A 24,355-nucleotide genomic window follows, 5' to 3' on the forward strand; every position below is an offset into this window, starting at 1 on the left:
TGTGGACTTTCCTTTCTTTTCATGTAGTTAAGGAACACCAGTGGAAAAACTCATTTTTCTCAAACTGTGAAAACTCTTACAACCCAATTTTTTTTCAATGATTCCCTTTAGTGTTTCTCTTCATTCTGCTACAGATAAACCTAACCCAAAAATGCCTCTAAACCTGTTTTCCAGAAATGGGGAAACACTGTGTGGACGTGGGCAAGTCCACACAACGTCGGTGCTACCTACATTATGTGGACGTCTTTTGTTCGGAAGTCCACACTGCGTATGTAAGACAAGCTCACCCACTAACACACACACCCACCCACCCACGGAAGGACAAGGCGGAAACAGTATGCCCCTTCGGCTTCGCCGCGGGGCATAAAAATTGGGTTGAAAGAGGTTTTTTTCGAGGTTTTTCTTAATTACACGAAACCAAGGGAATGTCCACACTTGGTATATGTGACGTGAACATGTACAGGTATGTCTGTCTGTGTGTTATGTTTTGGTTAGGTTAACTCTTGTCAGCACGATAGCTTGAGAAATACTTTACTTAGGAACTTGAAAATTGGTTTGTGGGTTGTTCTTGGTAGTCTTAAGAAGCCTATTGCTTTTGGGGCCGACAGGTCAAAGGTCAAGGTCACTATATCGCTAAAACAATAAAAAATCTTGTCAACGTGGTAACTTGAGAAATACTTTACTTGGGAACTAGAAATTTGGTTTGTAGGTTGTTCTTGGTAGTCTTAAAAAGGCTATTGCTTTTGGGGCAGACAGGTCAAAGGTCAAGGTCACTATTACCAAAACAACAGAAATGTTCCATTTTGGTTAGGAACACTGACTTTATTTTAAAAAAAAAGTGCCAGCATGCCAGTCTCACTTGCAGTATTTTTGGACTTTGCGAAGAGAAATGAAAGCAAGTACATTACTACTTAATTAACCCTAACTGCCTAGCATAATTTACTAAGAACCGTACCCATGCATCCTGGTAAATTCCAACACCCAAGTGGGAAATCGTACACACACACTGTTAGATTTAGTTTCTGGAGGTATGCTTAAATGAATAAATACAAATAAATAATTAAACATTCCCTAATGTTTGAAGCCAGATTAAAAAAAAAAATAGGAAAGTAAAATAACAAAAATGGCTACCTCGTTAATAAGGTCCATTCGTGAGGCTTGAAAAGATTGACAGATATTGCAAGTACACCATGTGTTACAACTTTAAAAAATGCACGTAGCCAGGCCTATTTTTCCAATTTCAACGAAAGTAATGAACATATCACAACGATTTTTGGCACATACTTGGATCATTATAAGGGAATAAACCCTGAAAGTTACATGAAGATACGGTTTTCCAAACGGGAGAAATTAATTTTCAAAGATTCCGTCCGCCAACGTGAACATTGAATTATTGATATGATTGGGAACAAAACTATGTGCATGTAGTTTCATTCAAAATAAAGTGTTACGTAACCTTAAAAAAATCGCCTTTACAACCACATGGCTGACCAAGGATGCTGGAAGGTACAATTTCATTGCAAAATGCAACTCAAACTGTAGCACAAGATTATCTATTGAAAGAAATCCTGGTTAGTTCATGTTTACATAGGTTAAAATTTGTGTCTTGGACCTACTTGTCTTATGTCTGGATCTGCATAATATGTTTTACACCAAACTGTCCACAGAGGGTTTTCATGTAAGATTTTCAAAACATAGGAGCTTTAATTGTGATGCATGATCAGAGGAATGCAATCAAGATATCAATGGAAAGCTTACTGCCCCTAGTTTATGATAAAACCATAATAACGATCGACAAGTTCAGTGTTTATTGATATTATCCCATTGTTTGTGGGTTACGTTCTTTTGGGACATCCTGTTATTGGGAACAAAACTGCAGTTAACATGAATATTAGTTAATTACTATGATGATTAAGAGCTTTCTTTTTGCACAAGCCTTTGATCAGTAAATTGATAATTGTACAAGAAACTACTGTGCGCTTTGAAACATGGTGGAAAGCGCATTATAAATGTTGTAAGTTATAGTTATAGTTATGATTTGTCTGGAGCGAATTTCATGATCAATCAGGTGGTCACGTTGATATACATGTACATACATTTGACATGTTCGATATATGCAAAGGAAATTAATTAAGTCTCAAGGCTGATTCATACTTTATGTGAAAGCTAAAGCAAAGCGAATGCTAACAATCAAAGTTTTACTGTGATGTTCATCGTAACGTTACCCTAATAAATTCGTTTCGCACTGAAATTCGCTTGAAGTACATGTATGAGCTGGCCTTCAGTCATTTTGCAAAATCTAACATACCTGTGTAGGCTGTGTGCTAAAATTTCATACTTTTGTACAAACTCATTCAAAGTACTCAGTCATTCTTACACTTGTTTCCGTATTTATAATTGGGTTTAACTGGGCACTCGGAAAGGCTCGTTGCTACAGCTCCTCTCTTCACTTAAACTGAAAAGTGAAAGGACCTGCTTTAAGTCAACCATTCTCTGGTGCATCGCTGCTGTTGTGTTTGTTCACTGTGGGTGCTACTGTGCCAACCAATAGGTCTCTTTCAAATGACATCACTGCCTACAGATTGTCATGTGTATCTGCATTTTTGGGAGTGAAATTCTTGTAACGTGCATCAGCTGTGCAGATTTTGAAGACATGTTGAACAATATACGCACATTTTGCACACTGCCTGCACGTGTACCTGATGGCATTGAATACTGGTATGCAGTTTTAATTCTGTATGACCGTATCTCCATATGACCATATGTCCGTAGACCTGTATGCATGTTAAATTTTCGGTTCAGTTTTTGAACAAAAATGTATAACTTGTACATGCTTTCATGGATTTTGATGAAACTTGGATGCAGTGACCCTTGGGTGGGAAGACACAATTCTTCATTAGATTACTGATGTCAAAGGTCATGTAGGGGTCATCAGAGATCATTGTTCAAAAATACTTCAAATGTTTCTTTGTCTACAGAGTTTGATGGATTTTGATGTAACTTTCATGAATAATCCTTGGGTGGGGGGGGGGTGGTTTATCACAACTCTTCCGAAATTGGAGGTCAAAGGTCATCTAGGGATTATTTGAGGTCATTGTTTACAAATGCGCATGAAGCTTGTCCTATGAAGATGGCTGTCTATAAAAGGGGTATATCCATGCGCACTTGCTGTATGCATGGAATCACCGTATGAAACAAAATCAAGCCTGCACCTTCCATTAGTGTCTTTATTGTGTAGGTTGCTGCACTATTACATTAAACACATTGAAGTGACCAGCTTGCAAGTGGAGCGCCTCTTTACTTCTAATGGTGTTTTTTTTTTCTAACAGAGAAGAGCAGAAGGAAAAGCAGAAACGAGCCAAGATGAAGAAAGTCAAGCGTTTTGCGATGATAGGGGCAGCAGCAGTAGGGGGCGGAGCTCTGATAGGTAAATAGGGGGTTCTTTTTCATCCCTACATGTCAAATGTTCTCTGGTGCAAAAAAAAAATGTAGCATCAGGTGTAGGTTTAGTAAGAAATTTGGGGGCCGTATCATAAGTCCGACGCCTCATAGGTCCGACGCCTCATAAGTCCGAAATTTTGGACTTATGAGGCGTCGGACTTATGAGGCATAAAATTTATTTATTCCGCCTCATAGGTCCGACGCCTCATAAGTCCGACGCCTCATAAGTCCAATGTCGGAAAAATTAGGTGTTTAATTTGTCGGACTTTCAAGGCGTTGGAGCTATGAGGCATCAGACCTATGAGGCGTTGGACTTAGGAGGTGTCGGACCTATGAGGTGTTTGACTTATGGGCCTTTACTTGGTTAGGGGATGCGATTTTGTTGGACTTACGAGAGGTCGGACCTATGAGGCGTCGGACTTATGAGTGGACCCTTTTTTTAATTTTCTTTTTGTAAATTTGAAAATAGATTTCATACATAATTAAGCGAGGTAGTCCAAGTAACATCCATACGTTAATAATGCCGCAGAACCTGCATGTTAACTGTAATATGTGTATGTAACTCCCTAAGGTCAAGCACATCAAAGACGACTTCAGAAACTGCCGTTATCTATTTACATGACGTGGTTGGTCTAATGCATGAACATAGCAGAATTTGAATTGAAGGTGGACGACTTTGACATGGAGACAATTTGTTGTTTTTTCCGTTATCTTTGAGCTCCCTTCACACATCAGTTTTAATGCTGACAGAAGCACAAATAGAACACTTTATGCGCTGTTGAAGTAGACAAGCACCATTCATTTGTTTTGTTCAACTTTCCACTGTCTCTGAGAAAAGAGAAAACCATACTCTGACTCCGATTGATCACGACTGCATTTGCAATGTTCTCTCAATGACATGGGCTTGCCGAAGCACCAATTATACAAGCCCGTTGATTTTTCTCAATCTGGAAGTCAATAGACAGCTGTCTTGCATTATTCTGAGCAGGTATTCTGAGCAGGTACTAAATTGTCTGCATGTGTGCTTTGTTCAATTCTGTGATAGGTTTGACAGGTGGACTTGCTGCTCCTTTGATCGCTTCAGCAGGTGCAGCATTGCTGGGAGGGAGCATTGGTTTCCTTGGTACTGCAGCAGGTGTGGCTGTCATGGCATCTGTTTTTGGTGCAGCAGGGGCAGGGCTTACAGGTAAGGCAGGGTGTGGCTCATGATTTGGTCAGCATGGGGTTTCAGGCTACTTCAGTGGGTTGTCATGGTGTTCCTGCATGGCATTACGCCTGAGGACAGACAACAAAAGGAGCACAAAGGGGCCATTGATCCTCGAAGGAAGGTGCCTATTGTCCTCGAACGCAGGTTTGTGTGCTTAGTCTATGGGAGAGTGTTATATTACAGGGACAAAGGAAAACACAAAGCCAATCCTCGGAAGCATAGCAAAAAACGACTGTGTGTGTGTGGGTGAGTATGTAAACACCGGCTATCGTGGACGTAGGACAGAAGAATTGGGGCGCAAACAATACGTCCACGATTGACCGAACGTCCATGATTGACCGAACGTCCATGATCTCAAATCGTGTACAAAACCAATGAGAGCTGTCGCTAAAAAGTACAAACAAAGGTAAGAGCTGATTAGGGACAATGGGGCGTCCACGATTGCCGGCATTTACACACGTGTGTGTGTGTTTGGTGCAGCAGAGTAGAGCTCCCAGGTAACGAAGGGACATTGCTCATATCCAGGGATGGCATGGGGTTTCAGGTTACAGCAGCAGGTGTGGCTGTCATGACATCTTTGTTTGGTCATTGGTGAAGCAGGGTTGGGGTTCTTGGAGCATGGCTTGCTGCATTCTAAGGTCTCATAGTGTGTTTTACATGGAGCTTGATAATGTCAAGATGATGCCCATCATGTGCAAACACAAAGATAGAGTATCTCCAATTTTCGAATTTTCTCATTAGAATGTTTCATCTGAATAGGAGCAAGTTCTGCAGGAACAAGATGAGTTCTTATTTCGTTCCTATGGATAGAAAGTTATATATATCTATATATATAAGAGAGAAGATGTTTGCTCATGAAAGGATCCAAGACCGCGGGCTCCCGCGGCGCCAAAATCGCTCCACGTCCGTGGAAAAATGCGGAGGGTGTCTTCCGCCGGGTCGGACGCTTCGTGTCGTCCTAATTTTCCGGTACGGACCGGCGATCCGTTTCGTCGATTTTTCGTGACTGCATTTTGCGCAGGAATTTGCTGTCGTATGCGCTTTCACGTTGACTGCCTGGCCGCCCCCCCGTGCTGGCTTTTCTGCGAGTCTAGACTGTGCGAGGTCAGCGGCTTCAACGTAGGGGTTTCGTTTACGTGTTCTACTCGGCCGTTCGGCAAAAGTGTTCACCAAACGTTAGAATGGGGTGACCTTGGCAAAATATTTTTTCTCCATGGTGCGTGGCCACCAAGTGTCCCTATTCTTTCATATGCTTCGCTTGCCGCCCCTGCGCCGAGTGCAACGAATACCCAGAAGGACTACACAATAGTATGCCTTGCCGTGGTCTGACCAATCGAAAGTCTACACTGCGTAGTACTTCCGGACTATGCGTAAAACCGTCACTGGCAACGCGTACTGCAGCCTGCTCCACACCCTGGAAACGAGGTTGAGTCTACGGTGCTCGCTATTTGAAGTGCAAGCATGTGATGTCGCTGATAGAGTGCTGTTGCTTCCATAATGTGTTTACAGCTCCATGCTTCCACTAGCTCTATGCTTCCACCAAGGCTGAGCGTTGTGAGTTCGCTGCACGTCACAGTCAGTGTCGCGTTATAATTTCGGGGGCCGGGGATCAACGAAGGGTCGATGCATTGCTTCAAATATTGCGATCTTGAACGCAGTCACAAAAAAATCGACAAAACGGATCGCCGGTCCGTACGGAAAAATTAGGACGACCTGAAGTGCTTGATTTGGCGGAAGAAATTCGCCGTATTTTTCTATGGACGTGGACGGAGCCATTTTGGCGTCGCGGGAGACCGCGGTCTCGGAACCTTTCAGGAGCGAACATTTCTCGGAGGCCGAATAAAACTTGCTCTTATATAGATGGTTGACCAACTTGAATAAAAGTTGAATCGACTTTTTCCTCGCTGACGGTCTCGTAAATTGTAAGACTAAGAAGTTCAAGTTTACGTTTGTTGAAGAGTCCAATACTGAAACTTAAATTATGACCTTCCTCCATCATTCACACCGTTTGTAATTTTATGGTAACTAACACTCAACATTTCCATTGCAAATGACAACTTCACGTTTGATTACATTATGATTTATTTTCAAAACTGTACAATCAGCCTTCGTCTGTGTACTACGGTAACCTTTTCACTACGTTCTCCCGGCAATGCGACTGCCTCACAAAATGCCAATTCAACAGACCACTCGGGAACATTTACAGACAGTTATCAGGGTACATAATTATCATGTGCGTAAATCGGTGGGGAAGACAAGAGGGGGAACCCCCCCCCCCCCCACATTTTAAAGCGGGGACATTGTTTGGTCCCCCCCCCACTTTTTCTTCCCCGAATAAAAATTGTAGCCTACTATAATGATTCCATTGCTCAGAATACCGTGTAGCTGATTCAATTACCCCAAACTCGAAAATGATGTTTAAAAGATGATCTTTTGCTCAAATTGGTTTCAGTGGTCAGAAATTGCCTCAGATCACACCACAAAAATTGTTTTTCTATAACTGCATGTCTCCTCAATGATCCCCCATTTACATTTAACTGCCCACATTTTCATCCCCAACACTACGCCCTATATACCCGATCTATGATCGGGTAAATCAGCTTGTATATATATATAGCAGAAACTCATAAAGGCACATTTTCCTAGCGTGGAAAAGTGTGTTGCACAAGTGGATGCAAAAAATTAAATCAAAATTTTCACGGTCTGCAGGAGAGTTGATTTCATATCCCTACACATCTCTTAAGAGATAACACAAAATGATCTGAATGTATTGAATCTACAGGCCTAGGGGAGCTAGGGACTGTTCAATGTGGATGAGACTGAACATCATATGAAACAGGTGAACTGTTCATCAGTGCCACTGGGGGTTCTATATTCGTCCAATACTGGAATCTGGAGTGGTTGTGTGGTCATCAGGAATTATGGAAATCCAAGCTCAAAATACTGAGAGAGTTCAAGAAAAGGGCATTGCATATAATTGCTTATCCCAATATTTTATCCTATCACGACCTCATGGATTTTTTTAAGATTGAATCTTTAAACAAAAAACGTGAACATGGTTCTGAAATTTACAAAGTCCCTACTTGTTTCCAATAGGCACCACCACCTCCTACCACCAGAACGGAAATCTGTCAATTTGTCAGAGCATATTAAGAAACACATCACAACTTAAAACCCTACGAATAAGAACCCAAAGATACAAAAAATCACCAGTACCATCAATGGTACAGATGCTGAATTCAGCAGACTCATTAGGTTAATGAAATATCAATCCCTCATTTCTTTGTAATTCCCTTCATATATGCCCTCATATCTGTTGCCCCCTTGCACCTATCATTACTTTCCTTTTATACATGTACATGTAGGCCTACCCCATGTTTAAACAATGTCTTCATCTCACTTTCATCCCCCTGGCTGTAATTATAGCCAGAGGGGGATATTGCGAATGCGTATTCCTTCTGTGTGTCTGGGTGTATATGTGTTCTATATAACCCCATAGGACAGACACACAAAAGGAGAACAACAGATCCTTTCGATCCTGGGGTGTAGGGTCCTTTGTTCAAAATGGTCCTCTGTAGTTAAACGCTTAGTCTATGGGAGAGTGTTCTAGTACAGGGACAAAGGGAAACACAGAGCATTGTCCACAAGAGTATAGTAAAACACGACTGTGTGTCTGTATGCTAGTATGTAAACACCGGCAATCGTGGACCTAGGACGAAAGGATTGGGGCTCAAAAAATACATCCACGATTGACCAAACGCCCACGATTGAAAATCGTGTACAAAACCAATGAGACACATACGTGCAACATCATCGGTGAATCGAGGACAGAAACTGAATCGTGGACTCCTGGGTTGGAAAAGGTGTACAAAACCAATGAGAGCTGTTGCAAAAAAAGTTAAGGTAAAAACAAAGGAAAAGGGAAGAGGAACAAAAGAAAATCCTTGATTTACACCATAAACAAACATGCGTGTTTATGGTGTAAATCGAGGACACACATGTGAAACATCATCGATAAATCGAGGATAGAAACTGAATCGAGGACTCCTCCGTTGGAAAACGTGTACAAAATCTATGAGAGTACAAACAAAGGAAAAGGGTCGAGGAACAAAGAAAATGCTTGATTTAAACCAGTGTGTTATGTTTTGGTTAGGTTAACTCTTGTCAGCACAACAACTTTAGAAATACTTTACTTGATAGTCTTAAGGTTCCACCACACCAAATACGTGCTCATCAATATCGTACACAAAGGGCGCCGCCTTGTGACGCTCAGGAGCAAGGTGGTACTATTTGCTTTCCTGGAAATTAAAGATTGTGACCCCCTGAACATTTTTCTTTTCAATTTTATTAGTGGCAACTGGGTCAATTTTTTTTAAATATTCCCCTCCCCCAAACCACCCCTAAAACGGTTGTTAATCCCTGGGCCCAGGTCTAAATGTAACCCCCGCCTCTATGCGAAATAGACCCACAAGTCCGGCTTTTTGGGAATAAAATCGACTGAGTTTGAAGCCACAAGTCACAAATACTTGATTGACATAAATATTTCTACAATCTATCCCAATTATAGGCCACAAGGACCTCTTATTCAAAATTAACTGTAGGGTCACAAAATATTAATGAGCTTGCGCGCACTAATTTAAAGGTTTATGATGGCGTGCACCCTTAAGAAGTGGGGCTGACAGTTCAAAGGTCAAAGGTCACTGTCGCTAAAACAAAAGAAATCTTGTCAAGAGATATCTTGAGGAACTTGAAATTTGGTTTGTGGGTTGTTCTTGGTAGTCTCAAGAAGCCTATTGCTTTGGGGTCTGGGTCAAAGGTCAAGGCCACTATTGCTAAAACAATAGAAATCTTGTCAAAGTGGTAACTTGAGAAAAACTTTACTTAAGAACTTTAAATTTGGTTTGTGGGTTGTTCTTGGTAGTCTTAAGAAGTCTATTGCTTTTGAGGCCGACAGGTCAAAGGTCAAGGTCACTATATCCAAAACAATAGAAATATTGTCAGAACGAAAGCTTGAGAAATACTTTACTTAACTTCAGATTTGGTTTGTTGGTTGCTCTTGGTAGTCTTATCAAGCCTATTGCTTTTGAGGCTGACAGGTCAAAGGTCAAGGTCACTATATCCAAAACAATAGAAATATTGTCAGAACGAAAGCTTGAGAAATACTTTACTTAACTTCAGATTTGGTTTGTTGGTTGCTCTTGGTAGTCTTATCAAGCCTTATGCTTTTGGGGCCGACAGGTCAAAGGTCAAGGTCACTATTGCCAAAACATTAGAAATGTTCCTTTTTGGTTAGGGACAATGACAAGTATCCGTACTAATTGACTTCATAAAAACTGCCAGCATGCCAGGGGGATCGCGCAAGTTGCACTTGCATAATGGTTTTTTTAACTTGTAATTTTTGTCGTAGTCATCGTAAACCAATTTATTTAAGTCTTTCATTTTTTATCATTTTTTAATCAAATTAACCAGAATAGGTTTTAGCCCTCTTACCCCCACCCCTGGATCCACATATACTTTTCGAAGTTTAATCCTAAACCTTGCACAAGCAGGAACCTTTTGTTCTTAATTAAAACAACCTTCAACATGGAACCCTCAATAGTGGACCAGCCAAAGTGGAATAGTACACTTTGGACAGCATTTTTTTGTGATAGCAGGCAACCATGTCAGATCAATCAGTCATACCATAGGTTGGAGAAGAAAATGTAAGTGGATACCACCCTTAAGTTTGACCCAAATTTATCTAATTTGCATGAATTGTTAATCCCTGGTGTGTGATATATTTATTCCCATATTTGGGTATATTCTTTATTTTTTTATTTTTTGAAAAGTTTATTTGGTGATTCTACTTCAATAACATTTTCTTCAGCATATAAGTGACTGAATATTTATGAGGACATAGTAACCATCCAAAATGGCTACTATTATACCCAAAATTGCACGCATTTACCTTGTGTCCAGATATCATCAAGTAGTCTTGCCAAACCTCCATATTGATGAAGTTCCACTTCATCAGGTTGTTTACTGGCACAGTTACCCTATTAAAACCTGATGGAAAATCGTGTGAACAATGATATTAAACATTGTGATATTTAGCTCAGCAAACAAAAACAAGGAAAAACGAGCTGGCTGTCCGTAAATTGGGCTAAAATTAGGTGATGGGTCGTCTTCCCTGAATAAGTTAAAGGAAACCACCCCCTCCTCCCTCTCCAAAGAAAAATTGCTTGCAATAAATATGTCAATGTCAAATTGTTTTCTTTCCATTAATTTTTTTTTCCAATTTTTTTTTGGAATTTTCTTGAACTTTTTCAAGACTCACACGTTATGCAACTCTTCACCAATTATGCCAATTAACAGACACCTTGTTTTCCCCGTTTTTGTTTGCTGGGCTAAATTTCACAACGTTATCATTGTTCACATGATTTTCCATTTTAATTGGGTAACTGTGCCAGTAAGCAACCTGATGAATTTGAAGCTTGTTAATACTGAGGTTTTTGCAAGACTACTTGAAGATATCTGGTAAATGCGCGCAACTTTTGGGTATAATATTAGCCATTTTGGATCGTTACTATGTCCTCATAATTATTCAGTCAAGTATATGCTTAAAAAATGGTATTGGAGTAAGGATGTGTTACAATCACCAAAATAAAATTTTCAAAAAATAAAAATATAAAAAATATACCCAAATCTTGGGAAAGAAATATATTACACGGTAGGTATTAACGATTTATGCAAATAAGGTATATTTATGGTCAAAATTAACAGTGGCATTCACCCACATCTTGTTTGTTATGGTTCAAAGAATTGATCTAGCATGGATGCCAGCTATTACCAGAAATGCCGTGAAATTATTTTCTAGAGAACTTTTCCACATTTGGCTTTCCTACTACAAAGCACTTTGGTTTAAGTGAGCCAAATTTTCACATGGCTTCTTTGTAACTTATATTTTTTCCTTATGTCTCTACATTTGTAGGGTTCAAGATGAAGAAGAGAGTGGGTGCTATTGAAGAGTTTGAGTTTGAATGCATATCAGAGGAGAAAGATTTGCATGTGACTATCGCTGTCTCTGGGTGGTTGACTAAGGACACAATGAGTAAGTCATGTCCAGCTATTTGGAACTTCACTAAACATTCACACTTAGTGGGGTCCACAAAAGATTGTTTGGTATAGCAGTCTGAGAATGTTATTGCTGGATGTTCAGTACAGCGATGTTCATTTTGCGTCAGTTTTACTTCATCAGACTCTGTCTTGTCCAACAGATGAGAATGTCAGAAATGTGCGAGCTGCAAACTGTTACAAGGTCAGCCAAAGAAAACCTTTAAGTGTAGCTTAAGCCCTCTTCACACGACAACAAAAAACTCACAATGTTTGAGACTCCTTTTACGAGCGCCGATTGTTTATCTTATCATTACGTGCTCCACTACATTCGCAAGGCTTGACACGACAACAAGCGCAAAGTTGAGATCGATCTTTGAGAGGACATTGCGCAATTTGCTGGTTGCTGCTACACTGTGGGACTTGCAATGATAAATGGTACTAGTACCAGTGCAGTAGCGCAAATTTATATCCCTGCAGTTACAAAATAACCGACTGTAGAAACACAGAAAAATCGGGGAAGGAGCAGCCCGCGAAGAGCAATGCCAAGGAAGTTTTGACAGAAAAGAAGACAAAATGCTCATCAGATGGAATTTTGCGAAGGGGTGATGTAAATCAAATTAGGTTTTGCCCTTCACCGACGTATAAACACTGTATACTCAGTGTGTTACCTCCTAAGTGAAAGTTGGAAAAAATCACTCGGGTGGGACTTGAACCCACGACTTACTGCTTTCTAGTGCAGATGTCTTACCACTCGACCACCGAGCTAACGGGATCAGTTTGCTGCTTCGAATCTAATGTACATAGCAGCGGGTACCGCATTAACTATCCATTTTGCGAAGAGGTGATGTAAATCAAATTAGGTTTTGCCCTTCACCGACGTATAAACACTGTATACTCAGTGTGTTACCTCCTAAGTGAAAGTTGGAAAAAATCACTCGGGTGGGACTCGAACCCACGACTTACTGCTTTCTAGTGCAGATGTCTTACCACTCGACCACCGAGCTAACGGGATCAGTTTGCTGCTTCGAATCTGATGTACATAGCAGCGGGTACCGCATTAACTATCCAATTTGTGTCGGGGTGATGTAAATCAATTAGGTTTTGCCCTTCACCGACGTATAAACACTGTATACGCAGTGTGTTACCTCCCAAGTGAAAGCAGACTTCTCTCTCAATGTAATGACGCTTTTTTGGTAATTTTTGAACAGTTTCTTGGGGTAGAAATTAAGATTTTCCTACGCGGTTTATGGGCCGGTTGGTGCCGTGTAGCGCGACTTGCATGCTCACGTACATTACGCTGTGATTCGCATCTTTATTTTCATGGTGCGTTTTGTTGTTTTCATCATCATTTTACCCTCAAATTGCCCTCAAAAGTTCCAAACCTGCCCTATATCTATGACATACATGAATGTTCTTAATGTCGCCAACTAGTTCGGTAGGTCAAATAATTCAAAAGTGAAAGCTCTTGTGAGTTATGATGACATGGAATGATGTAATGGGTATTCCTGCTCAGATGTGTACTTGTGTGGTATTTTGTCAAGAATCTTCCTCAATCTTCCTAAATCCAATAATATACAGGAAACTATTAAGATATTTGTAAGTAGTAAAATTCAAGGGGTTAATCAAGATATGTAATGCTATCATGACTAGCAGAAAATATCCTCAAACTACACAATTTTCCAAAATATCATTGTGGATGTTAAGCAATTTTGGAAGATATGCTTCAAACCTTCTCATTTATCTTTTTACACTTTCCATTTTTCCCCCTATCTGCCCGCTGAGCACCCTTGATAACTTGCTTTATAACATTGTGTGCTTGAGATGATTTGATGAAACTTGTCTTATCTTGCGACTCATAGATGAGTCCCCCGCTCTAAGATCGATCTTAGCTAAGACACGTCCTAAGACCAATTTCACTAAACCATTTTAAGCAAGACGCATCAAAACTACAAGTGCCAATATGATAGTGTTTCATGTTTGTTTTCACTGCTTGACGAAACAGTCATTGGAAAGAAACGCACAAAACTAACTTCCCGTGCATGTGCATAGAACACAAATTTTGCCAGAAAAATTACTCTACTCAATAAATGTCACACGCAAAACAGTTCTGCGCGATACACAGTAGAGTCGTTCTTGCTCCCCGATTCATAACTCTATTTTAAAAAGTCAACTAGGTGTTGGAGAATAATTACATTTTGTAAATAAGCTGTTTTTGTTAAAACTACCCACGTATCAGAAATCTTTTCAAATCCGTTTCTACAGTGTGCATAACAAAAAGTGCAAACAAAATATCACAGAATGCCAGACAAAGAATGTGTAACAAACATAGATAATATAGGTATGATTTAAAAGATACGCCTTTCCACTTTAAAAATGAGACATCAAACGTCCAAATCTGATATTTTTTGACAGAGTTATGAGTAATTTCTAAGAGAGGTCAAATTGACCATGGGACCAAGTTTCAATTTTAGGCATTGGGACAAAGGTAGCCTAATTGCCTCTGTGTGGATATTTCTAAGTTCTAGCTATCACCTCATGCTAAAAATGTTTAGCCTGTAAGCATGTTTACAAACTGATAGCAAGAAAGTGTTTAGAATTGTGTTTACTCGTTAAACACATTTCTTGTCGGCAAGGCAATTATCAACACAGAGGCTATTAGGCTACCTTTGTCCCAATGCTTAAAATTCAAAACTTGGTCAATTTGACCTCTTTCGGAAAATTACTCATAACTCTGTCAAAAAATATATATTTGATTTGGACGTTTGATGTCTCATTTTAAAGTGGTAAGGCGCATCTTTCAAACCATACCTATATTATCTATATGTATGTTGGTTACGAGTTCTATGTCTGGCATTGCGTTGTATGTTGTTTTCATTTTTTTTTTATACACACTGTATAGCGGTTTTCTTCCTCGAAACTGTAACTCTAGGCCAACACTCATCTGTAATGGCAAGACGATATACAAATTGACGCATGCATTAATGAGATAAGACAACCCTCAGACCGATCTTAAGTTAAGATGAGTTCAGCTGTGTTGCTAAGGGAGTAAGGACGTGTTGAAAGTGTCTTAAGTTTGGTGAAATCAATTCTAGGATGAGCCATGAGTTAACTGTTACCCTTCGTAAGATGCGACTTAGTGTTTCATAAAATTGGCCCCTGCTTTCATGCTCATAAAGTAGCCATTATGTTTATACATGTACTTAAAGATTTACAAAACATGATACTTTACTCACTGAATGGATATCTGCATTACTTTGTTCACTTTACATTGTCTACTGTAAGCTTTTTATTTTATTTTAATTTTTTTATTAATGACCATTTTGTTTTTAATCTCATACCTTTTTTTTCACTCTGATTATATCTGTAACCCAGCTTATGAGGATGTTCTTTACAGTAAGTATGGTGAATGCTAAGATGATCCACATTGCTTATCAACCAACTTCAGTTTGTTTGTTATTTTTACTCTTTCAGTTGTATCATGCTGAGTGTCTGGCTGACAAACTGAATTTGTCATACCATCAAAATGAGGCATAATTGTGTTGATTGTACTACAAATATGCATGGTTATTTTCAGAAAGGTGCACATTATGTTTAACCTTTCTTTAATTAAGTTGAACTTCAAGTTGAAGTTGTAAGTTGAACTTCACTTGTGAATGTCTTTTTAAAGTTATTTTTTTTATATGTGTATGTGATAACACTGGTGTGTACTAATCTGTATGTTAAACTGTTTGCATGTGTAATTTTTCTTGCATCTCTTGTTTGGTTGTGGCCTTTTGGCTGTTTGACTCATGATCAGAGGTTCAGGTGTTAAAATCAAGCTGCTGGTCATGTGTAATATTCTCAGGCAACACAATCTTGCCTCTACTGTTTATTGGCACTTTCTTGGAGTAACCTGCCATGTATTGGCATGCAAAGGATTGAGACACACACTCAGTCGTTTCATGGCAGGAAACCAGAGACAAACAGTAAACAGTGGCCTGAAGGGCCATGATGAGGCATTGCAGTCAAATTAATGTATTAGAAGATTAAAGGCTTGAAGGAATTAATCAAAATTTGAAATATATATAAAAGAATTTGATTACGCTATTCAGGGGACTCTTGGAAATGTTAGAACCAATTAACCCAATTAACATTGGTCAGTCTTTGTGGATGGGGGAGTGTTGGTCAGCCACCCCACCCCATAACCCAACCTAGCCTTTCCCAGTGGACAACCACACCATAGTAAGTGGCTTCCATGTTGTACTTAGCCTTTCGCCAAGGCCATCTTGGCTGTAACCGGCATTATTAGACTGGGCGGCGAAGACGCGAAGCGACAGGAGTGACAAAGCCATGGGGCTTTTTCCAACTTGTCAGGATTTGTTTTTCTTTATTTCTCGATTTTTGCTACCCATACAGGGTAGCGAAATTCCAACTAATCATTATCCTTTAGTAAAGGCATGCGTGGCTAGTACCCAGACGCGTGACGCGCACGCCCTGGGGGCCATATCATAAGTCCGACGCCTCATAGGTCCGATGCCTCATAAGTCCGAAATTTCGGACTTATGAGATGTCGGACTTATGAGGCATAAAATTTATTTATTCCGCCTTATAGGTCCAATGCCTCATAAGTCCGACGCTTCGTAAGTCCAACATTGGAAAAACGAGGTGTTGGACCTATGAGTTGTTGGAGCTATGGACCGTTATCAAAAATGGTTTATTTGTCCGACAAGGCAAGAATGAGATTTTAAAAAATAATATGTTTTAAGTCCGCGAGGTTGTCTACTTATGAATGGCACACCGTGCACAGCATGAACTAACTGGCCACAGATTAGTCCGCCAGCGCGCAGTTTTTGGCGCAAGAGTTGATGCTACGGGCGTAAATCCGGGTGGGGGGGGGGGTCTGGTGCATCCCTTATTGTCAATGTGTAATCAGTAACACTAACAAATAGAGGCGCTAACATTCTTACATGTTACGCAATGTTTGTATTAATAACCCCTAACTCAGTAGCATAATTTACTAGGAACCGTACCCATCCTGGCAAATTCCAACACCCACATGGGAAATTGTACACACACACTGTTGGACTTAGTTTCTGAAGGTATGCCAAATCCAATGTAAAAGACCATCAGTTTAAGGGTACTGTACCCATCCCAACAGATTTCAACAAAACCTGCTGTTGAGCTTTGAGTTTTTTTTTTTTTTTGCTGTTTCGGCAACCTGCCGAAACAGCCTTTGTTTTCGTTAAAGTTATTTTTTCTTTCTTTTTTGCTTTTCCACTTGGAAGTGGAAAAGCGTTGTTTCTGTTCTGATTTTTTTTCTGATGTTTTTTTTCCCTTCTAGTTTAACCCCAAATCCCATAGACTTTGTACACTTGGGTTGAAACTCGTCATGGAGGTAGACCGGGATGTGTTATACGTAAAAATTGAGGTGACGTCTTCATGATGTCACCATGTATCAAATTACAAGCAATGAAAGATTAATAGATTTAATCTTTGAAAATCAATATAAAATCAACCATGACACACCTGAACTTGAATTTTGTTGGAATTGATAGAATAATCCAGAATCTTCATTCATCTCCTGCGTGCCGAATCACGTGACCCTTCCTTCCGGTCCAAACCGGAAGTGCCTTATAATTTGATATATCTCATGAATGGTAAGTCCGTTGGGTTGAAACTTGGTACCGGTAGGTAGGCAGGAATGTGAACAGAAAATTATCACCATATCTCTTTCGAACCCAACGTGCTAAATTCAAAATTCTTTTTGCATTAGGTTTATTAGGCAATAGGTATACAATTTTTTTAAATTAGTGACGTCACGATGACATCATCCAAAACGTGATTTTTAAAAACATATATATAAGGGTAAGTCCGATTGTCTTGAGACTTGGTGGGTAGGTAGGTACTGTTACTAATATGCAAATCCCGAAGTGACATCACAATGACTTCATCGGTAGCTTTTTTTACGATTTTTTTTAAATGAAAATTTTTATTCTGCTTTCAAAATTTACACTTCCGTTCATCCGTTTGGCTTCAAACTTGGTGCAAACCAAGACTACAATGAAAAGTGTGCATTGACAAGTATTGTTAAGTTGACGTCATCGCTGGGGCATGTGACGTCATCACGAAAGTACATTTTTCAAGTCTTGTATTGAGAAAACTGTCGGTCCCATGGGGTCAATATTCATTATAGGAATGTAGTCTTACACGTGTCGTAGAGGCAAATTTACTGAGTCATATTAAAGTGCATATTTTAAATTTTATCACTTAAATGATCAAATTGTTTATAAGCAGGAATATCGATTCAACTGGGTCTGTTTTAGATGTCTGATAGTCCAGCAGTCCCTCTGCATGGCAATATTTGTGCAACAAGCCCATACACATACGGCTGGGATACACGATACCTAACGGCTAGAATAAACCAATTAGAGCACAGGATTTCTAGCCAATTGGCAAGCAAGAAAATTTTGCAGCATTCCATTCAAGATGAGGTGATTTTCAGCCAATGAGAAATGGGCGGCAAGGCACATTTGGCGGCAAACCAAGCCGTGTTGCACAATTTTGGCGGCAAACCGAGCATGCAGTCACTTTTGTCTCAGCCTCCAATGGACAAACACTGGAATAATTGAATGCGTCTCCAAAATGTTGTTCCCACCGCCACCCCCAGCTACCTCCTTTTCGAATTCGATGAGCATTGTGCTCATGGGCATTTTTTGTGCTCGTGAAATAAAACAGCCCACGATTTTCCCCATTTTGGGTTATTATAGTGGCTTGTTATCTACATTAATTAAAGGAAGTATAACCACAATGTATATGTTATTGTTTATTGCATTAATTATAATCATAGTTGTAACAGGTAGCAGCTTCTCCCTTGAGTCAGTTCAACAGGGGAGGAGCACCGTTCTTCCTTCTGTGAGTACAAACCAAGGAATCGAACGGTGCCTGGGAATTTATAGTTTATTGTTTATGGCATTTGGAGTGTGTATTGTTAAGTGTTATTCATCATTACATGCCATGACCTAGGTTGATCTGGTCTCCCGACCGGGTGTCCACTCGGCCTTATGTGGCACTCGTTAATAGCCACACTACATGCACTTACGTTGATTGATGATTCTGGGGTTCTGGTGCCCAGGGGCTTCTGGTGCCCATTGGCTGAAATGATTAATGGTTCTGGGCTTGTGGTGCTCAGGGGCTTCTGGTGCCCAACTCTGATATTGATATGGATATTGACAAATTATTTGGTGCTACTCAATTGAAATAATACCTGGTGGCCCAATTGAAAAACGGTAGCCGGAGTAACAGTTTGTAGAAATGTTTTGAATAAACCGTTTGGCTGAGGCGTGTAGTCACACACAAATTTATCTGCTTATAATGAAGGCAAATATCTACATAACTAATGGTTCGATTGGGTTGAAAGTTGGTATATACCTAGACCGGGATGTGTTATAAATGAAAATTGAAGTAACGTCACTACCAAGTCATCACGTGAAATGTGACGTCCGATTGAGTTGAAAGTTGATATGTACCTAGACAGGGATGTGTTACAGATGAAAATTGAAGTGACGTCACAATAATGTCATCACATGACATATGACGGCATATTAAAAGTGCACATTTTGAAGGCCAATATCCACAGAACTGTATTGGTCCTGGTCAGTGGTCACTCTACCGCACATGTTGTCCTATCAGTCTTACATGACATAAATTACAACAAATTACCAAAACAGCCGCATGTTTGTACACAAACATCAGTAAATTTTTGTTATTTTTGTTAATTTTTGTTCCGCTTCTTTTTCCACATTGTTTCCCAAAGGATAACATGTGTTTTCGTTCTGAGCAGCACTTTGAGACTTCTTCCAAAAAAATGGCACATACTTAGACCACCATCTGAAGATTCTGGCCGAATAATGACATCATCATGATGTCATCACGTGTCATGTGACGTCATCCGAAAAGTGCATATAATTTTAAAGCCCTATATCTACAGAACCAGAGGTTTGATCAGGTTCAAACACGATATGCAGGTATTCCAGGATGTGTTATAGACAAAAATTGCAGTGATGTCACAATGAAATCATCATGTGATTGTATATAAATTCTTCAATTTTTGGACCTTTTACTTATATCTCATCGATGGAACGTGGTAAATTCAAAATTCTTTTTGTAAAAGATTTGTTAGGTCATAGATAGATACACAAAATTTCAAATATGTGTGACGTCATCATGACGTCATCATAAACGTGATTTTTTGATTCACATATAGGGGTATGTCCAATCGTTATGAAACTTGGTGGGTATAGATAGGTATTATTCATAAGATAGAATTTTGCGTCGGGGTGATGTAAATCAATATTAGGTTTTGCCCTTTACCAACGTATAAACACTGTTAACTGAGTGTGTTACCTCCTGAGTGAAAGTTGGAATAAATCACCCAGGTGGGAATCAAACCCACGACCTCTCGCGCTGTCTAGTGCAGACATCTTACCACTCGACCACCGAGCTTACGTACATAGCAGCGATTGGGAAGTCCGATTGGGTTGAAACTCAGTATTTGGGTATTCTGGGATGTGGGTATTCTGGGATGTGTTATAGACAAAAATTGCTGTGACATCACGATGATGTCATCATGTGATTTATATGAATTATTCAATTTTTGGACCTTTAAGTCAATCGAACGTGCTAAATTCGCAATTCTTTGTTAAAAAATGGTTATAAATGTAAAGTCATGCCACAGATACCATGCCAAAGACAGCAACCAAAGATTATCTAAATTTTACTTGTATACATCATGCTTAGTGACACTATGCCAAAGACAGTGGTTATTGCTATCTTCACTTCACTGTAAATTGTTATAATTAAACTTGTAACTACTATATTTTAGCAGTTTTTCTAGGCTAATAACTCTAAGTGTCTAAACTATTGCACAAAGTGTTATGTTTCACGAAATAATAACAGCAAATGTTATTGAAATTTCACACAATCGTAGTTGTTCAAATAAGTACTTGTTCAGATGATTTCAAGGCAAAACATTTGCATTGCATTTAATTCTGTTTATCAGCGAAGCAAATTTGTTAAGGTAATAGGGAATGTCAAATATTGAAACTTCAATACTGAATTCAAAAATTAGCAAATTAAATATGACATCAAATGCACTTTGAATATATAATTTTTTTTTTTTAAATTTACATAACTTACATGTACATTTATATAAATTCAAAAAGCATAAAGTCATACAAAAAAATCTTAATGAGGAAAAGCCCTATGTTCTATTTCAAACAGACATAGACCTCTATTTTTTTTATATAAGTATTTCCAGACATTATTTGAGGTATGAACTTATTTTTTTGTAATCTGAACTTATTTCCTCTTACTTTTTTCCATTACTCACCCTTCTTTCACAAATGGATGGAAGTCGGGAAAGTCTGCATTGTGATTGGTTAACCCTTCAGCTACTCTACTTATTTGCATAAAAAAATATGAATAATTTAACAAAAACTGCAAAATCAAGTTAGAAAAGGCCCCGTGGCTGCGCCACTCGTGCGCGCTGAATTCGTCTTCGCTCCAGTCGTTGGCTGCTTTGCCACTTTAAGCCATGATTGCCTTGGCAAAAGGCTATGTTTTACTGGATCTTTAACTTAGTGCTATTCCAACTCGCTCAAGACAGTTTTACTTTGATGGAGAACCACCAACTCCTCTTCCAATCCAGATAACTTCTCAGTCCCTTGGCTGACCTTGGAATCCTCTAAGGAGGTTTACTGCCTTCATTGGGAGTCTAAATACCTCCTAGCTCTTGGAGAAGCCTTGTCTCTTATCCTTAATAAGATGGTAACGATGGCAGCTAAGGAAGCTCTCAAAATGACAGTGCTTGCAGGTCAGTCTGATTGAGTTTCATAAGCATTTCTATTTTCCATTTTCTGTTTGAGAAACATTTATTTTCACAAAAAGTAAGTTGATTTATGGTTAACTATAGTTCTTCATTAAACTTGCTTCTTTTGTGGCTCTTTGCTTTGGATATGATTACCTCATGCTCATATCTAGCTCAACTGCTATAACAGCTGGTAATAGCAAGGCTGATGTGCCCCAGATATAGTTATTGGCTTGACAATCAAGTGTAATAATGATCATTGTCATTTCAGGCTTAGTGGTTGCCTTTGCATTGCCAGCCGCTGCTTATTCCTCACTGGTTGCCATTGACAATCCGTGGAGCATAGTGACCAATCGAGCAGCAGAAGGTGGAAAGCAGCTTGCCGAGGTATTGTTGTCGAGACGTCAGGTGAGACTGTTGCACATATTGTCAGCAAGTAAGAAGTAATTCAGTCACGTCTAATCATGGGCGTCGCGAAGGGGGGGCAAGGGGGGGCACTTGCCCCCCCCCCCTGGAAAAGCAAAAAAAAAAAAAAAAAAAAAAGAACGAAGGACGAAAAAAAAAAGAAAAAAAAAAAAAAAAAAAGAGGCGCGAAGACAAAGTGGTGTAAATTTAATGAGTTGGGGGGGGGGGGCAAAATGTCCCTGCCCCCCCCCCTCTAAAACTGATAAATCGAGAATGTGTTGAGAAATACCAGCATTTTTGGGCACATTTTTTTTTTGCCCCCCTCTAGAAAAAATCCTGGCGACGCCCATGCGTCTAATTAGATGTGGGTACCTAAGTGATACCAGCATGCTTTGAGCATATTTGAAAACCACAACATATGGATTATGAGTTGTAGTTAAGTCCATCCCAAATCAAATCATGGAAATCACCGGTAAGGTCATAAATAACGGGATGAACACTTACGACCCAAGTCTTTTTCATAGTTCATTTAAATAGCTTAATTAAAGATTAATTTATACCATTTTTTTGTTTGCTAAATTAATAATCAAGCTTTGAAATATTTTTTTAACAGCTGTCTATATATTTTTTTCAGGGCAAGCGACCTGTGACCTTGATTGGCTTCAGTATGGGAGCAAGAGTCATCTTCTTCTGCCTCAAGGAATTAGTAAATAGGAAAGGTATGTGACAGTTATATGGACCTGGCAAATAGGAAAGGTATATGACAGTTATATAGACCTGGCAAATAGGAAAGTTATATGGTAGTTACATGGACCTGGCAAATAGGAACGGTATGTAGCAGTTATACGGACCTGGCAAATATGGCAGTTATATGGACCTGGCAAATAGGAAAGGTATATGATGGTTATATTGACCTGGCAGATAGGGAAGGTATATAATGTGATGCTTATATTGACTTGGCAAATAAGGAACGTATACAATATGACGGTTATATGGACCTGGAAAACGACACTTTTGTGAACTAGATATGGCAGTTGAGCTAGATATGACAGTTACATTAAGTGGGTATATGACTTTTATTTGATGATGTTGTATGTTATTTCTGATCTCTTATATCTGTCAGCCATTCAATGGCCTTTTCCTGAGGACGCCTTCTCTGTGGCTGCACTCGCCCTTATATTTGCTCCATTTCTGTTTACAGAAAATCAGTAAATGTTCTTGCTTTTTGGGATTTATCAAGGGCGGATCGGGGGGGGGGGGGGGGGGCCAAAACTAATCCAATTTTTCTTTTTTAGTGACGTCGCAATAAAGGCAGGCAATAAGTACACCACCATTTTTCCTCAGAAAACATTGGTTAAAGTTGTCAGAAATTGCCTCAGATCTAGAATCCAAAAATTTAGAAATCCAAAAACAGTTACCAGGACACTACTGGATGAAGCGTGAGTTTTAATACTGGCCAGATAAAGCAGTATTTCTTGAATTTTAACTGTCGTATCCAAAACTCTTCCGTAATAAGGTTACCTGTCCAGGATAGCCCCAATGGTGGCGCCCTCCACTGTATGCACAAACGTGTTTACCTTTTGCATGTACATTTGAATTGATCTGACTTTTGCATCGCCAAGGGACTGTTTACTTGTTCTAGATAGGGAAGGTTTTTGCTCTTTGTGATCTGGGTCATCGACGCAATGTCAGTAATGAATGTATGCTGTACAAGATACGGTCCAATCTGCTTCATCCCCTGAACGATTATGTCCCTGAGCCGTATGTGCCGGCAAGAAATACTCGACTTGCATCGTCTCTGCATCGGCTTACTCTGCAGCCGATGAGATGTCGCACCAGCCAGTTCTAGCGTTGTTTCTTGCCCAGTGCTGTACAGCTATGGAATTGTTTACATGGTGACATATGTGCAGCAGGCAGTGTTCATACTTTTAAGTCAATGGCCAACAAGTATCTTAGGTCCACTTAAACTGTTTCTAGTGTTGCTCGTTATTGTCTATTTTGTTGTCGATCACACGTGTTGTTGTTTTCTCGATTTTTAATATTCATACTGTTTCCGCCTTGTCTGTCCATGTGTACGTGTTCATCTTTTCAAACCATACAAACAAAAGAGGGACAATAGGACGTCCACGATCGACGGTGAACACACATTTGTGTGTGCGTGTGTACGTGTTCATCTTTTCAAACTGTGGACGAAAAATACCAGAGAACAAAAGAGAACAATAGTGTCCACGATTCCCAGCATACGTCCGCGATTGGGGTCTTGTACAAAACCTATGGGAGTCTTGCTAAAAAAAGGTAAGAGTACAAACAAAAGAGGGACAATAGGACGTCCACGATCGACGGTGAACACACGTTTGCGTGGG

The 24,355-nt window shown here is 39.6% G+C and overlaps 1 protein-coding gene across 4 annotated transcripts in view; it reads left to right on the plus strand.

Moving 5' to 3' along the window:
- Positions 1 to 24,355, plus strand: part of LOC119732018 (transmembrane and coiled-coil domain-containing protein 4-like) — a 76,010-nt gene that overhangs the window by 27,687 nt on the left and 23,968 nt on the right. For 3 of the 4 annotated variants that reach the window (XM_038205380.1, XM_038205382.1, XM_038205381.1), the window contains exons 5-11: positions 3,330 to 3,427; positions 4,487 to 4,627; positions 11,619 to 11,738; positions 15,116 to 15,136; positions 21,429 to 21,593; positions 21,859 to 21,995; positions 22,627 to 22,711. In XM_038205380.1, coding sequence (XP_038061308.1) covers positions 3,330 to 3,427; positions 4,487 to 4,627; positions 11,619 to 11,738; positions 15,116 to 15,136; positions 21,429 to 21,593; positions 21,859 to 21,995; positions 22,627 to 22,711 — 767 coding nt within the window. The remainder of the gene's footprint in view (positions 1 to 3,329; positions 3,428 to 4,486; positions 4,628 to 11,618; positions 11,739 to 15,115; positions 15,137 to 21,428; positions 21,594 to 21,858; positions 21,996 to 22,626; positions 22,712 to 24,355) is intronic. The other variant, XM_038205383.1, reaches the window with a different exon arrangement.

The sequence above is a fragment of the Patiria miniata genome, unplaced genomic scaffold (genome assembly GCF_015706575.1).
Source record: "Patiria miniata isolate m_02_andy unplaced genomic scaffold, ASM1570657v1 HiC_scaffold_24, whole genome shotgun sequence".
In the NCBI taxonomy this organism is placed as follows: domain Eukaryota; kingdom Metazoa; phylum Echinodermata; class Asteroidea; order Valvatida; family Asterinidae; genus Patiria; species Patiria miniata.